The sequence below is a fragment of the Acomys minous genome (assembly GCF_964271855.1).
Source record: "Acomys minous genome assembly, chromosome: 14".
NCBI classification, from domain to species: domain Eukaryota; kingdom Metazoa; phylum Chordata; class Mammalia; order Rodentia; family Muridae; genus Acomys; species Acomys minous.
The window spans coordinates 45502162-45519406 of NC_140496.1; the positions used below are offsets into that span (position 1 = coordinate 45502162).

Consider the following 17245-nt stretch of genomic DNA (forward strand, 5'->3'; position numbering starts at 1 on the left):
CACACACACACAAGTTTGCATACACACAAATTAAAAAATAAAAGAATGTATGTGTTAATTATGAGCAAAAAATAAAGTCAGTATGTTCTCTTTGTATTAGTGCCTGACAGATTTGTGTGATGTAAACTTGTTTGTATACAGCTAAGCTAAAGCTAAAACAGATGACCCTTGAATCTCTCAGGGCTTTGCACAATTGCTCTATCAGTTATGGAGGAATAGATCATTTTCATGTGGTGGACGTACTGTAATCATTGGCATGTTGAGGGCAGTTAATTTACGATGGAGCAGAAGTCGAATAGTCTATAACCCCTGCTTCAGACACAGTCCTTGCTTCTCTCATCACTCTCAAGATGGCCTTCCATCCACTAAAGTGAAGCTGTAGTGCTTTCTCTACAATACATCTTCAAAACATATTTCTATGCTCAGGATTTCTTTCAGATGGTCTGGCATACATGTAAGAGATCAAGACGCATTAACTGTTTGAACGTTTCCACTGCGTTTTACAAACAGTGGAGCTTTATAATCATTTCCAGAATGCCAGACAGGAAGAGAGGAGAAGCGAGACGGTGACAGAAATACAAGTTGGGCTTTCTAAGACTTTCTTTTGGGAAGTTTTAAATAATAACTGACTTATGGACACTTACAAAGAATGAATGGCCTTGGGGTGCAGGTGAATGAAAATCCTCACAAGTGTCCATGTTTGTGAATAGATGAGTCTGCTTTTCTTGAGCAGCTTGTCAGGTCAAACACTGTCCTACACATTTTCGTACTCTGAGCAATGGCAACTGATCACGTCATCTTTTTTTACCTTATAAAGTAGTTAAGATACAGTTGCTTCTTTTCTACAAAAATCCCAGATCTGTGTACACAATACGATACATGACACAAAGGAGGAAGTGTTTTGAATCTGCACTTTCTTTGACAAAGCTGTAACAGCCAAGGATCTCATGACCTCTCCTGATCTGAAGTTGCTGTGCCACTGGAAATAATGTCCTTGATGGAGGCTTGGTCATTGGACCAGAATAGAGTGTTATGATGGAACTTAATGTAAGCATCATTTGCAAGGTCCATGTACACATGGGTTTATGTATTCATGGGCTTCTTATGTACCTCTTCACTTCCTATGGTAAACAGAGCTTCTAATATAGGGCACTTCACTGCATCTCCCGGTCACATCACATACATCAGGTAGAGCTACGGTGTGATGCTACGCTAGTGTCCTTTATGGTGAAATCACTGCCTCTTCTTATATGCACCACTATTCCCAGATGGATAGTAGAAAAACCAAGATGCCAATTTGAGAACAGTGTTTTCACATTTGTTTTTCCTAGCAAGAAAAACAGTCCTGTCCTAACCCACAGATTGGATTTTGAAGGGCTCCCGGAGGCACATGTTTTAAAGGCTTGCTACCCTGCCTGTCCTGCTATGGAGAGAAGGGTCTTTGAGAAATGACACCAGCAAAGAAACTAGGTCATTGGGGAAGGGGATATCAGACCACTTCCTCTCTCTTGCTGTGCTTCCTGGCTACCATGAGGTGAGAAGTTTTCCATGCCGTGTAGATCCTGTTGTGTGCCACCACAGAAGAAAGCAAAGAGGCAGAGTGACCATGAACTAAAACCTCTGAATATACGTAAGATAAAGTTTTCCTTTTGTAAGTTGGTTTTCCAATATTTTGACGTGGTAAAATGAAGCCCATCAGTAAGGAGGCAGGCAGAATAACAGCTAACTAGATGTGCCCTCGACTGTGCATGCTGAGTCTGCGTTCTTACTCTTCATGTAAATGCCTATCACCTATCTATGATGGTCTCTGAGTCCAGGATGCACTTCCTCCTCCTCTTTAGGCACTCTAGCCTGGTTTCCTCACTCAGAATTTGACTTTGGTCCATCACTCTTGGTATAACGTCTTCACTATTCTTTGTCTTAGCTTCCTCTATTTTCCTACATCTGTATTCTTCAAGATCCAGAGAAATAACGCAGCCCGACGTGACTACTAAAGGTTTCAGGGGTTGGAGTCTGATCTCTCCAAGAGCATAAAAAAAATTTCAACTTTAGATATGCTCCATTCGGCACATTTGGGTTACTTGTTAAAAAGGAAAAAATCTGCCGGGCGTGGTGGCGCATGCCTTTAATCCCAGCACTCGGGAGGCAGAGGCAGACGGATCACTGTGAGTTCGAGGCCAGCCTGGTCTACAAAGTGAGTCCAGGACAGCCAAGGGTACACAGAGAGACCCTGTCTCGAAAAACAAAAACAAACAAACAAAAAAACCAAAAAAACAAAAAACAAAAAGGAAAAAATCTGATTATAACATTTGTATGAGAGCATTTCACAAACTTCGAAGAGCGTGATAAAATAAATAAGAACACCTACCAATTGGTAATAACCACTATTAAAGATGCCCTTGCTTGCTTTCTCAATCATATTCCTTTGCACATCTAGATGTGCATAGTTAGTTCAGGATCACATGAGGCAGGTGGTGTGTTACCTCATCCTCAAGCTATGTGTACTCTCCTTGGTTGTGAAACATCCCCCTGAGAGATTAATTCATAATGACCACCAAGTAGCACATCTTAAGAATAACCTTGAATTTTACTCTAAATCTTTAAAAAAAAAAAAACCAACATGCTGATGATCCATGTAAATTAACAGCACAGGACAGTGGCCTTTGCACTTGCTGAATTTTATGTCTTAAAATAAATCCAGGAAATAGGATGGTGAAACAGAAATAAGGTGGGGGGGAATGAAATTTTCTATAAACACATATGCTATAATAGAATAACATTCATATTTAGCTAAGATGAATCTCTACATTGCTATTATTGATTCCTATGTGTAATCATTAGAGCATGGGTGTGGAATTATCAGGTTTAAGGAAAGCTGAAGAAGGGTACATAAAATAGTTGGGATCTAAGATTAGTTTTATTTCATATATAATAAAGACTATAGGGCAGGTGGGAGATGCAAATGGAAAGTTAAAAACAAAAAAAAATTATGAAGGAGATGATTCCAGAGGGAAGGCACGGAAACGTTTTAAATTTTGTTTGCATTTGTGTATTTCTATTTTGCAGATGTGTGTGTGCAGGAGGGCCTGTGTGCATGTGCTACTGAGTGTGCGCTGAGTTCACGATGTGTGCCAGTCTGTGACCGAGATCTGCCTTCGCTTCTTTGTATGCTAAGATTACAGGAATGGGCCACCATTCCCTGCGATAAAAACACATTTTTAATAAGCAATTTATTGACTTGAGATCATGGGGATAAGTGGCAATCAGCATTTAAGAACACTTGTGGAATAAAATTATAGAGTTTACAGACATTCCTGCTACACCTTTTCCCCTAATGGTCTTCTCTATCCAGTGTTCCTATTGGTTCCGGGAAGGACATATACTCCACATTTAAGAAATGTCCCTCCCTCTCCCCCTATTTTAAGTGTTAGCTTTGCTGAAACAAAAACAATTTTATGAAACTGTAAATAAAGTCAGTGTTCTCTGGGATCCTTAGTTATTTCTTTCCTTGTGAGACTAAAAACCTGCTGTACACGTGGAAAGACAAGGGAACACATGTGGATGCAGAAGGCCAGCTGTAAGGGTACACTGCTTCACTTAGTGGCGGCCACCCATTAGAAATGTGGTTAGCGGTGGACAGGGTGTCCTCTCAGGGCAAGCTCATCTAGTTCCATCAAGTTGTCGTTAGCCAATTAGCTTGCTCAGCTGACTGAGCATCTCCTACCTCATTGACTTGAATAAGGATGAAGTTGGGAAATTCCAGGGAGAGAAAGTGACTTTTACCAACATGAGCTCATTGAGAAAACAAGATCTCACATAAAACAACTTATGCAAAGCAATAAATCACCTGTCTAAATAATAAGTGTGGCTGACTGCGTCCCCTCAGAACAAAGTGAAGCTGTTGAAATTTTCAGGTCATTAAAATTTTTTTGTTAAAGGGTAGGAAATCAAATATCGAAATGTTTGAATAGGGGTAAAGTCTACTCTCTTGTTCTATTTTTTTTTTCTAGAATTTGTTAAGTGACTATGTATCTTCTTAAATAATGATAAAGATATTTTGGAGAATTATCTCACTTGTTATAATGTAAGTAGGTAATGATATATTTAGTGTTAAAGAATTTCTAGAATTAAGAAAAATATCTAAGGGGTAAAATTAATAGAATAATACACGGAAGCATACAGGCAAGGGCTTATTGATGGCGTCTTTGATGAGACAGTTAGAATAAGTTCTCTAGAAGTGAAGTCAGGAATGTTCACAGGCTGAGAAGTTGATGGTTTGGAACACGGGTCTTCTGAGTCTCTGGTTCCCTCTACACTCACTGTCTTTGTTTAATGTGCATTCTGTTATTAAGCATTTCTTGCTATTCGATAACATAAAACTATCTTTAATGATTTTTCTGTGTTTTTGAGTAAATATAAAAAAAAGAAAATGGGAATTATTTAAACTGGGCATTATTATGAGTGACTTTTAATGGAGATGACTCCCCTCCATCCAAGTTCAAAACCCAAAACATAAGAGGCAACAGAGTTTCTACAGAACTTGAAAGACTCACTACTAAATTTTGTATTAAATAGCACAGTTGGCTTTGATTAAAACAACACATTTTAAATGAAATAAAAAGCAACTATTTGCTCATTTAAACCATCTTTTGTAAACTGTTTTCCTTGTCTCTCTCCAATCTCAGGGTTATGTCCCCTCCAGATCCTCCCCCCCCCCTTTTTTTCCCCAAATGTAGTAAACTAAGGCTTTGTCTGTACTTTGAAGTATGGCAGACTTCTCAAACTACTCTTCTCTTACTATAAAGCTCAGAAAAGGGATTTTGTTTTCTTTTAACTTAGCTTCAAATGGAAGCTAGAAAAATGCTCCAGAAACACTGGGTTCCCACCAGTGTGCTAAGGATGCCCTCATCGCTTTTCGCCTCTCGCTTGCTTTCTAGAAACAACTTCTTTCTGTACCCAAAACCAACACAAAACTCATGGAAGTAAAGCACAGCTGTATCAGTTTTGCCATGAATATTTCTTGAGTTTTTACAAGTTTGCCAGTCCAGAATGCTTAGTTACCATACCTTTTTAGCAACAAAGCCGGATACTTAAAATATTAATTGTATACAATTATTATCTCATCAAGTTATATTTAAAGTGATATACCTTGAACAAAGGCTACACTTTGCTATATACTTAATGAAAGTTAATGTGCCTTAGTAATTGGAAATTTCAAATCACTAAGACACCTTTCTGTATATCTATATTTTAAAATCTGTCTCCCAAACTTCAGAAAAATATCTCTACTTACATGTAAAATGTATCTATCTCACCTCTGGGTATCAATTTGAATGTGTGCACATGTTAATGTAAAAGGCGTAGCTCCAAACAAAATGTAAACTATTGTGGCACCAATACAGGTCTAGGCAACAAGTCAGATTATTTGTTTATTAATACAAGTTAACAAAAATAATTCCTATGTTATGGAAATACTTTTAATACAACAATGTTTAAAAAGGTAAAATCATAACACACATAATGCAGCTATAATTTGAAAATATCTGCACAAATTCTCATTCTACTGATTGCTATAAATAAGGTATAATTTCTTACCAAGAATGAATTCCAACTGTGGCTCATTGGGAATCTTCTGGATGCCTGTAAAAAGTAGGGATAAGTTTAGGCTTTAAAATTCATTATAAATACTGTAACAGCTTATGTACTCTTTTACTTAACCAAATGTGTACCTACATTTTTGTCAGAACGAATAAAGTGAGATGATCAGGCTTAAAGTATGCAATCTCAGGTGAAGGCACATCATTTCCTCTAAAGTCAATGGAAATGAAGAAGGCAAGTTCTAGTAGGCATGGGATGGGGATGGTTATTTTGCTGATTGATTACTTCAACAGAATTCTGTTCAACTTTTCCTTTTGTCCGTGATATTTCAAAAAGAAAAGAGATCATAAAATGACAGGAGATGAAGTAGGAGTGGGGAAATGGGTCTCAGAAGAAGTGTCTAGAAACGTGGGTAGCTGTTAGAAAGTGCAATGATCAGGTTGCTGTAATGTGTTGTGGGAGGTAGATGCTTGAAAACCATAGTCAGTAACAACCCCAAACGAGCATGGATAGTCAGTAGCAATCACAAACAAGTGTGGGTAGTCTGTAGCAATCGCAAACAAGCATAGATATACAGTGACAATCCCAAACAAGCACAGATATTAAGTAGCAATCTCAAACAACCATAGAGAGTCAATGGTAACCCCAAACAAGCATGAGCAAGGGAGTGAATGAACAACATTCCATTAGTTACCACAGGTAAGTAGCCAAAGAAACAAAAGTAAAGCATAGGAAATGATATTACTTGACAATAAATGTAAAACTCCTGACTTTGTTTGTGTATTCCTCAGAGACTGTTTAAATTAACTGGCATTTGGTCAATAACCTATTTTTAAAAGCATCTTTTTGAACAAAATGTAATGCCTTTTTATTCACCGAGTGAGCAAATTATTTTTAGCACAGTAACCATTTTTTCTCTCCTGCTGACATTTAAAAATGCTTCAGCTAACAATGTTAGACTTTCCAATAGAGGCTAGAATCATGAGGTATGTTTTTGTAGAAATCAAATACTCCAGGATTTGATTCTGTTTTTTTTTCTTTGTTTTTGAATACTAATAATTAACTTTGCTCTAAGCTGTGATACCAAATTCAATGCATCCAACCAGTACCATTTTCTAAAGATAATTTTTAGTGTATATATTTGTTAGTAATTTTAAAAAGTGGATAAAAAGACTATTCTGAGAGAAAGGACACAGCCTATTCTAAAGAACAAATGGAAACCGTAGAATTTAAGCATGAGAGAAAGCATACCAGTCTCTTAAACTTCTTAATTACATGGGTAGCACAAACATTGATTCCAATGTTCGGATGTAAATCTTGGCCAAATCCCTAGGCTTTCTCCATTATGTGAGTTAGTGGCCTCTGGTACAGCAGCAAGGCAAAGCTTCTTGTGGAACATTTGTCACTAATGCTTTCAGCTTAAATACCTTTTGGTCTTAAAAATGTCTAGCCTCCAAAATATTAATTCTCTATGATAATAAATAAGTACCAAATGGGAGCTCTTCTTAAATGTGATTAGCATCCAGAAAGGGTCCATAAAATGTATGTATGAGTGTTTGATACACATTTAAAAATTGATCATGTGATGCTGGTTCACGATGGCCTGTCATCTGGTTTAGCCAAGATTAAAGGTGAGAGGAATTGCTAGGCACTCAAACCCCAAGCACAGACACTGAGGGGAAAGCAATCAGGTAATGATGTCATGGCAGTTGGTGGAATGCAGGTTTCTGCGAATGCACGGGGGATGTTCCGTTAACCCAGGGGCTCTGCTGAGACCTGCAGGAGGGCGGTCACCCACACTCACTGGTGAACTGGATGGCCTCGGAGTCATTTGCCGGAGCCGCAGGGAGGAAATGCTGCCCTTCTTCTGACGTTCCTTCCTCTCTGATTTCCATGATCCACCTCGCAACTGACTTCGCTTCCGTTGTGTCTTGTCCAAATGGTACCAGATAACGGGTTCTGGTTTAACGTTGGTATCTCTTCACGCTAATGATCTAGTATCCCACTGAAATTCTGCACAAAGAAAACAGCAAGGTTCAACATTGCTGCCATTTTAGATCTCAGTTAAAAGCTAAGGATTACTATATATAGAACCACAATACTTTCAAATGACCTTCCCTCCATGCCCAGAGCTCTCTCAGTTTCCGACCCAAGCATCACAGTGCATGAGAAGCTGGAGGCTAAGTTGGTGTTTTTGAGGTAAATTATTAGAGTCGTATGAGGAATTTCTAAATTCAGGAATGGTATATTCATCCCTTCAGTTTAGTCTTCTGAGCTATAAGACAGATACAGAGTTGCTAATGTAATGTGCACCTAATAGAGTAGGTACCAGGAACAGATGGCATCCTGTCAAGGAATTTGCCACCGTGACCATCACTGTTACACTTTCCACTGGCATTTCCCTTTATGTTCCTTCCGTTCCCCTCCGCCCTCGTCAGAGGATTTGTCATGAGCACATAACCATAACTTAGCATGTGCTTTTCTCTAGAGATGGGCAACCAGGTTGAACAGGGGGAGTTTCCAAGCTTGTTCTTTTCCACAGAGCCTCCTACTGTTCTGTCTGGTAGTGGATTAATTGTTTAATGATTGGAGTGTGGTGTGAAAAGAAGGATAAAAGAATAATTCTCAAAAGCCAAAACTCGAGGGAAAATGAAAACAACAGAAAACTGACGGCAGTCAACAGATTTATTACCCTGTTATAGATAGACAGCTTTAAATAGTTTCACATTCATGTGGATATGTATGCCCAAGAATGAGTTGTAAAAAAAAAAATCAATGTTGTTTTAAATCAAGTTACCAGCTGAATTAAAATGTGCAAAAATCTTTAAATGTCTACCCAGTGCTGTTTAGTGAGGTGCCAGCCGACAAGTTTGGTTTGGAATACTGATGTGACCTCGAACCCCACAAATCAACACACCCACTTTCTGTTGTTCTTAACAAGGTGGCTTCAATTTAAGATTCAACTTTAGTTCTTAGAAATCATCTGATAAAAATTACATGGAGAAAGGAACCTGAGTCTTTAGAGAACATTACAAAACAGCTGCTTGGTTCTTAATGATATTAGGAAGAGAATCATGGCCAAGGTAAAGGACTGTTTGTTGTTAATTAGATCATAGACATCAACTTCAAAATTACTTTTTAATTAAGGCTATTTTTTTTTCATTTCTGTTTTTGGGCTATTCAATTTTTAATACTTTTCTGATAAATGCATACATACTGATTGCATAGTCTCCCAAAGATCTGAAAATTTGCTGGCATTTGGGTAATTTCAATTAAATGGCGCACACCTTTAACCCCAGCACTCAGGAGGCAGAGGCAAGCGGATCACTGTGAGTTTGAGGCAAGCCTGGTCCAGGACAGCCAAGGCTACTCAGAGAACCCCTGCCTCGAAGAAAACAAAATATAAATAAAAGGAATACATAATAAATACACAACCCTTAATCCTGATCAGTCACTTAAAAAAAAAAAAAAGAAAGACTCACAAAAGGCAATATGACTCCTTGATAAAATAGCCACTGGGCACAGTCAATATGAAAAAATGGTAACATAAATGCTAGCACAGGGACACGTGTGCACCTGGGTGATGTGGAGAGATGGGAGAAGCGTGAGTGAGATGCTTCTGAGCTCTGGTTGCCATGGTCCCACTGAAGCATACCTTCCACTCTAAATAAATGCAGCAAGTGAAAACGGTATACAAAGGAAAAGTGAGCACTACTGCTGAGCACAAGGTTCTATTTTTATCCTTCTTTTGTTGTGCTAAAGAATAATTTAAGATTGGATACTTGCTTTTGAGATATATACCTCAGACCATTTCCGCGATGAAGCTCCAGAAAATACACTGACTTTCCAGGTGGTAAGTAAAGCATCCACCTACTGTTGTGGTTGGCTCTCTTTTCTGTGCCTGTTTGGAGGTTTTCTGATCATACACAAACTGTGGTCTTTGCATACAACACACATATTTAAAAGTCTTTTTTAAAGCACATCGACTACTCAGTGCAGCTATTGTACCTTTAGACCCACTCAAAAGCTCAATGAATAAAATCCATACCTGAACTACAGAACCTGCCCCAAGGAGGATAACTAGCTGTATCAAGTTACATATAATTGAACTGTGTTCCTAATAGATTAGTAAACATTGTTAAGTATTTTACTCGCCTCACACTAAAATGAAAACTCTGACATGCTCATAAAAGCCATGAAAAGGCATTATGCTTAGTTAGGAAGAGGTGAGACAGTCCACTGTGAAGGCACAATGCGAAATGTCTCCAGCATTAGAAGGGTGCCGTGTGACGCTGGCCACTCATTACTGATGGGCAGATCAAAGCACATCTCATGGTCAAGATAGAGTGCTGCAGGTAAACAGTGAGTACGGGATATAATACTAAGAACAATGCACTTAGCCATTGTGGGATAGATAGCATCCTTCTACCACACTGTCTTGTATTAACATGGCCTTGCTAAATTTGAGAAACGTTTAAAGAAAAATTCTATAAAAGACTGAAATCTTAATTAAAACTGCAAGAAGGTAAATGAGAAATAGAGAAACCAGCTCTTACAGTGATTACAGCTCTTACAGACATAATAAAGACACCCATTTTGCACCATCTGTCTCCGGAGACTGAACTAGTTATTCTAAGGCAGAAAAGGGCAAGACAACTGAGTTTGATGAAGCAAGATGTACTCACTTTCTCTGTTACTCTATAATATCTGGTTGGGCGCTCTAGATTTTGATAAAGCTGTCATTGGTGGTATAACAAGAGAGAGTCGTGTGAGATGAGATTCAAGGATAGAGGAGCTTTACTCTATTCCTGAGAGGGAGGGCAGGCTCCCGAGTGGACAAACACACTGATGCCCGGCCATCCATCATCAATTCAGGGTAGCGAGCTTCGAGTTCATTTCTTCTCCTAGTCACACAGAAGTAGAGAAGAAACAAGGCATGTCAGAGATGCCCCATACCTGAACTGTAGAAGGCTCACCAAATGCCAACGTAAAGATGGTCCTAAAATGCTGAACAGTGGAAGCGGTAAGAGGATAATCCTATATGGAAGTGATTTTAATAGTCCAGGGGGAAAAAAATGAGAATTTATTACAACAAAGAAAATCTGGTTGGAAAAGCAAGAAATCATTTGAAAGGTAAGAAACAGAATTACTGGTCTTGGAGGCAGAAGTTGGCATGATATTACAGTAGCAATTGTGAAAATGGGAATAATCCTAACAACCAGGATATTCTTTACCACGGAATCTTCTGGAGAATAAACAAGGCAACGCTTTACTCAAAGAAGTGAATTTTGATTTAAGCATGTTGTCCTAGAGGAACAACGTAAAAAGTGCTTGAACACACATCAGCATAGATTCTCAAGAAAAGGACTTGGACTAGAAAATACATTTTTTCCTATATCTGTATCGTTCTACATTTGGAAACCCTGGCTAACGGCTAAGTCAATATATGGCATAAGTTCACTGAAAAATTTATAGAATGAGAAGGAAGGTTTAGAGAATCATTCATAAGACACCGATATTTAGGGGGTTAAGTAGTGACTCCTTGGGGCAGGGAGGGCCTAAAAAGCAATGAGGAGATCGGGAAAGAGGAATACAGAAGCAGCCAATGGAATACTGCTATATTCTGTTGAAATGCTCTTCCTCAAGTGCCACTGGGTAGAGACGCTGTTGTTGTGGGGAGATGTGAGAATCGCTGACTGATGAATGGATACAGGAAATAGTAAGGGAAAATATATAAGATACAGTCTGGTATAAGGAGGGGAATGGGTGTGAACTGAAAACGAGACAATGGTCATAGAGGAAGGTGTAGGACCAAGTATACATCCCACAATAACCTCACTTCCTGTCCAGAAAAAGACGTATTCACAAATTCGTAAGTTAAATATAGGGAAAATTTCCCCATACACTTTCAAAAGCTCAGAATATGTAAGTGAAGATTAATAAATCCAAAGTCCTGGTTGCTTTTTCCAGCTTGATACAAACTTAGACATATCCGGGAAGGAGGACTTGTAATTGAGAAAATGCCTCTGTAAGCATGACCTGTAGGCAAGTCTGTGGAACAATTTCTTCATTAACGGCTGACATGAAAGAGCCAAGGACACCAGAAGTGGTGCCACCACCAAGAAGGTGGTCCTGGGCTGCACAAGAAAGCAGGCTGACAAGCTATGAGAGGAAAATCCAATAAGCAGCCTTCTTTCATGGCCTCTGCTTTAGTTCTTGGTCCAGATTCGTGCCTTGAGTTCCTTCTACCTTGACATACACTTTGATGAGGAGCTATGATTGGGATATATAACCTGAAATAAACCCTTTTCTCCTCAAATTGCCTTTGATGATGTTGTATCACAGCAATGTAAATTGCATCTGTCAACATTAAAATGAAAATGATCTGTGAGCAAACCATACAGTAGCAATGAGGAAACAGCACACACATATACCTAGAAAATAGAGATAGGACTTTCGAGCTTCTAATTGCAAAGACATAAAGAGAATCACCCTAACCTTACAGTCAAGAAAAAGGCAACAATGTATACAATGAAAAAATTTCAGTAGTGAATTAGGAAAAAAATGTCTCAAGATCATTAATCAATGTGATTCTAGAAAACACAGCAGCTCCCATAGGATGAAAAAGAAGAAGAAGAAGAAGAAGAAGAAGAAGAGGAGGAGGAGGAGGAGGAGGAGGAGGTGGTAGAGGAAGGAAGGAAGGAGGGAGGGAGGGAAGGAGGAGGAGGAGTGAGAGGCCAGGCCACAAGCTGGTAGTAAGCCAGAATGCTTGATGAATTACTAATCGTCAGCTCAGGGGTAGCATCAAGGCAGATAAGACTCCTGAGAGCCACAGACAAGGGTCATCTATACTCATTTATAGGTTGTTTGTCTTAGGCATCACTCAGGTGCTCATGACAAAGACAGCTGAGTGGGTATCTAGAAGTGGCACCTTTTGTGACGCATGCCAGGGGGCGGGGAAAAACAGTCATCACAGGAAATGCACATGACACTAGTGTATTCACCGCCCTACAGGACAGAAATGGCAGGTCCTGTTTCTATGATGCTACCAACCTAGATGCACTGCAACTAGGGAGTGGAGACAGGGAAACTAGGACATCTTTCTGAGATGGGACCACTAAGGACACTCAGATCTTTTGTTACTTCCCCCTCAGGACTAAAGAGCTTACTCCCTGTGACCCAGAGCAACCCTGCCTGACTCCTACTCAACTTCAACAGAAGACAGAGAGCAAATAATAGCAAGCTACCTACACATCGCTGGAGGGGACACAACGGCACTAAACAGTATAGTTCTCTCCAAGAAAAAGCCTAAAGTTGAGGGCAGCCAGCCAGCCCTCCTCCTACTGTGTAGGAGTTACACCAGAAGAGTGTGTAGTTAGTCGTACACTGGGGATTGCCATGGGAACTAAGCTACTGACTAGATTGATTGCAGCTCCCCTGAACACATGTTGACGGTTTAGAGGTGAAACTGGGATGTCCACCTCCAGCCATGAGCCCCCTTTAGCTACCATTCTACATAGCGCACAGATAAGGAAGAAGAGGGACATGAGCAAGGAAAAGGAAGAGAAAGAAAACAAGGGGAAGAAAGAGAATGGGAAAAGCGGGAGGTGAGGGAATAAACACAAAAAGTATTTTAAGAGGAAATGTGAGAAAACAATCATCAAAGAAGCCACATCCAGAGAGCGCACGGCTGCGGGAACATCAAAAACAGAATCAGAAAGAGTACACCCTATACCAGGAAACCCTCCACAACCAGATGTGCATGAGGAGTGGTAAGCAAAGGCAGAGAGAGCAAATCAAATCAAATAAATATTAAAATTGTAAAACACAGTGAGTAACACAACGAAGATGATGTTTTGCAGACTTACCTGTAGCTCTGTCACACCTTAGGAACTAGGAAATCAGAGAGCAGGTCAGTAGAATGTACCCAAACCGAGACACAAAAAGCAAAGGAGGGACTGGTGACATGTGGGTGACAGCACCAAGCATGGGCTATCTGATTCTTGGAAGAGAGAACGGAGCAAATACTGACTGAGGCTGTTCCAAAAATCTTGAAAGACATCAAAACACATATCTAAGGAGCTCAGAAACCACCAAGTCAGGTAATAGGCCCCCTACACACCATTAAACCACAAACCTCCCTCTTCCTCCCTCTCTCCCTCCCTCCTCTCTTCCACTCTCCTTTTTCTCTCTCTCCTATCTTTGTCTGTCTGTCTTTCTTAGTCTCTCTGTCTCTCTCTGTCAGTCTCTGTCTCTGTCTGTCCCTGCCCCCCCCCCACACACGCTCCAACATAAGTCCTATTCATTAGGATTGAAAGCCAATCACAGAGAAAATCCCGAAGCAGTCTAAGCAAAAGATAACAAGTTGAGAAACACAATGGCTTCACTTTGGAAGCATTGCAGAAAAAGAACAAATGACATCTTCAATGTTCTGAAATAAGAAAACCTGTCAACCCAGCATTCTACACAAGGCAAAAATAACTGCTAAGGACCGAGAGGACTAATGGCTCTTATGCAGAAATAATGAATGACAAACTCATTATCAGCACTTCAAAAAAAAAAAAACGTTAAGAGAAGTTCTTCAAGCATGGCGGACGCACGCAGGTCTATGGAATAAGTCAGCAGCTCTGGAGACGGCACAAAGAAAATAGAAGTTAACTTCATTTTCTCTTGCTTTTAATGCGTATGAAAGATAATTGCCTAAGGTAAAGGTGAGCATTGCCTGGTCAGACAGTAACTGTGCAAGGTCTGGGTTTCTCCTGCAACACTAAAAACATTTTTTTGTTTTGTTGTTGTTATAAATATTCAATTTAGAAGTTGCAATGTAAAATCAGCTATTGATAATATATAAAAGTAGACACAGTATGATAATAAACTTTACAGACAGACAAAACTCATTATATTCTGAATTGATCTGTAAGCCAAAGAGTAACCACTAGTCTAGAGCAAAAATAAGATATTTTGTGTTTAAAACATCTAAAGTGATAATATATATATACACCAACACTAAAAACCACAAGAAGAAGCATTAAGGAATATACTGTATTGCTTATATATGAAGGAGTAATCATTAATGGCATTTAAATATATGATAATCTAATAATGGAGATAGAGTCAAATAAAAATATAAATTGCATATGCAATTTTGATAACTACAGCAAAACTAGAATATATGGAATCTAGTGACCACAATGGTCTCCAAACATATAAGCAATTATGTTACCAGAAATTTATTTCACACACATACCAATTTTTAGAACCAAGATTGTGTAGAATAGAAAATGAAAACTCTAACTATATATTTCACATCTATGTTTAAGTATTTTCCTTATTTTTGCTACATTTTAATATGATGCCACAGATATGTAAGAAGAAAAAAGATGAGGAAACATGTACACTTGCCAGAAGGAGGCTGGGGAGACATCCCAAATGGTCAAAAATATTAATTTTTATCAGGTAAGATTAGTAGGGTTCTTATAAAATGTTAATCGCCCAAAAGCCATGATTATCCTAAATTAATCATATGTGAATAGTCTCATGTACACCTAACAATAGATCCAGAAAAAGAAGTAGTTTAATTCATTGTTATACCTGGATAAATCAATGTTTCTCTTCAATATGGATATCACCAATCCTTCCAGCAAACTCTCCTCACTGACACCGAGCAACTGACCTACTGAGCACCACAATTCCCGTTTTCCTTTTCAGAGTGAACCTGAAGAATGCACTAAGACAGGTTACCAAGAAGAGACTTGATACCCTATGAGCATATACAGGGGGAGGTAATCCTCCTCAGGAACAGTCATAGGGGAGGGGAATAAGGGGAAAATGGGAGGGAGGGAAGAATGGGAGGATACAAGGAATGGGATAACCATTGAGATGTAACAAGAATAAATTAATAAAAAAAATTTAAAAAAAGATTAGAAGGGGGAAAAAAGATAGATAATGTTGTGGATCACAAAGTCAAGCCTACAAAGTTTATAAACCGTGAGGTCATGGAAAACACATTTCTGGGTACAATAAAATTAAACTGGAAATTATTCCATTAAGGATACATAGACAATCCTCCAAGTGGCTAGAGGTTAACTAATGTATTTCCACATAAATCATGAATCAAAATGGAGTTTTAAGGATACATTTTATATGTTTGAAATTAAGGAAAGTCTGTATACATACCAAAATATGTTTGGAGGGAAAATGATAGTTTTAAATGTATATATTAGAAAAAAGGGATCACAGATCCATAATCCAAGGTTGTCTTTCATAATTAGAAAAATTACATTTACAAAAGGAATAAAGAAAATCGTATAAATAACAAATGTAATGGGTGAAGATTTAGTATCCAGAAAATACTTAAAAGGCCAGTAAAACAAATGACAAAAGGTAGAACTCAGAATCAGAATCCTTTCAAATATATGTACTAGTAATTAAAAAATATTAAGTAGAGCTGGCTAAGAAAGATATTGGGAAAATTTCAAGTCCACTGGCCATGTGGCAAAGCGAAGAGAAATGACAGTGTAGCCAATAAGAGATAACAGTATAAAATTGCACACCTCAAATGTTGATGAAGACTTAAGCCATGTGAAACCAAGCTGACAGTGTCAGGTAAAGCTGAAAACCAGTGCCAGACATAGTAGCTACCAGGTTGCAAACGCCTGGTAAAGCTGAAAACCAAGGCCAGCCATAGTAGCAACCAAGCTGACAATGTCTGGTAAAGTGGAAAACCAATGCCATTTTCAAGCTGATATTGAAAAGAAAAGCTTACAAATGCATGTCTGGAAATAACTTGGAAAATGTTCACAACTAGTGAAGTTCCAATCATAAAAAAAAATGTTGCAAACAGCCTAAATATCCATTAGTGAGAAAGAACATAGGTATATTGTGAAGTTTCCATTCTGTTTAGCATCAAAGTTAATAAACTTTTGTTTCATATAACAAAAAGATTAAAGTTCTGAAAATATTAAGACAAGCAAGAGACAGGAAGAGCAGGAAGACAAGGCGTGGTGAGATTGTTAGATGGATTCAAGACATGTAAGGAAACACTCTAATAATCTGAAGTGTGTTAAGCACTGCTCTGCAGCTCCATGTTGCACAGAGCATCCAGGCATGAGACACAGGCGGAGGGGAATACATGGTGAACTGTCAGATCAGACTCCCTGCAATGTCAGCATGGACACAGGCCTGGCAATGTGGCCTGGGAGGAACCACAGTAGTGGTAAACTGCATTTTTTGGAGTTTTCTTAAATTCAGTAATAAAAAAGAAACATGCACCCTATTTTTCTTTATTTCTTTATCTATTTTACATATCCTTATGAATTTAATCAAATAAAAAGAGGCCATGTGTTGGGAAGAAGTAAAAAGGAAGTGCATAAGAGCTTTAACTGGGTAGATGGAGTCTTAAGTTGGCCACTCCGAGCACTGAGTAGGACGAAGCAGGTTGGGCTTGAGATGGCAGATAGTCAGGGGTTTGACTGTTGATAGCTTTCTCTGAGAGGACCGAGCAACCGAGAGGCGGACAGGACGAGTGAAACAAGGTGAAAATTTGTGTCCCATAATGCATTAAGAAAAAGATGAAACCAATAATGTGGTACTAAGAAGGAAATTGGAGGTCTTTGCGGCTGACTCGGGAGGCCGTCTACAGGGGACG

General features: G+C 38.9%; 1 protein-coding gene across 6 annotated transcripts in view; it reads right to left on the bottom strand.

Moving 5' to 3' along the window:
* INPP4B (inositol polyphosphate-4-phosphatase type II B) overlaps nucleotides 1-7600 on the bottom strand; it is a 336841-nt gene extending 329241 nt beyond the window's left edge. For all 6 annotated transcript variants that reach the window (XM_084755321.1, XM_084755319.1, XM_084755320.1 and 3 more), the window contains exons 1-2: nucleotides 7403-7600; nucleotides 5596-5640 (exon numbers count right to left, since the gene is read on the bottom strand). In XM_084755321.1, coding sequence (XP_084611447.1) covers nucleotides 5596-5640; nucleotides 7403-7493 — 136 coding nt within the window. In that variant the 5' untranslated portion in view covers nucleotides 7494-7600. The remainder of the gene's footprint in view (nucleotides 1-5595; nucleotides 5641-7402) is intronic.
* Nucleotides 7601-17245: the final 9645 nt, after the last annotated feature.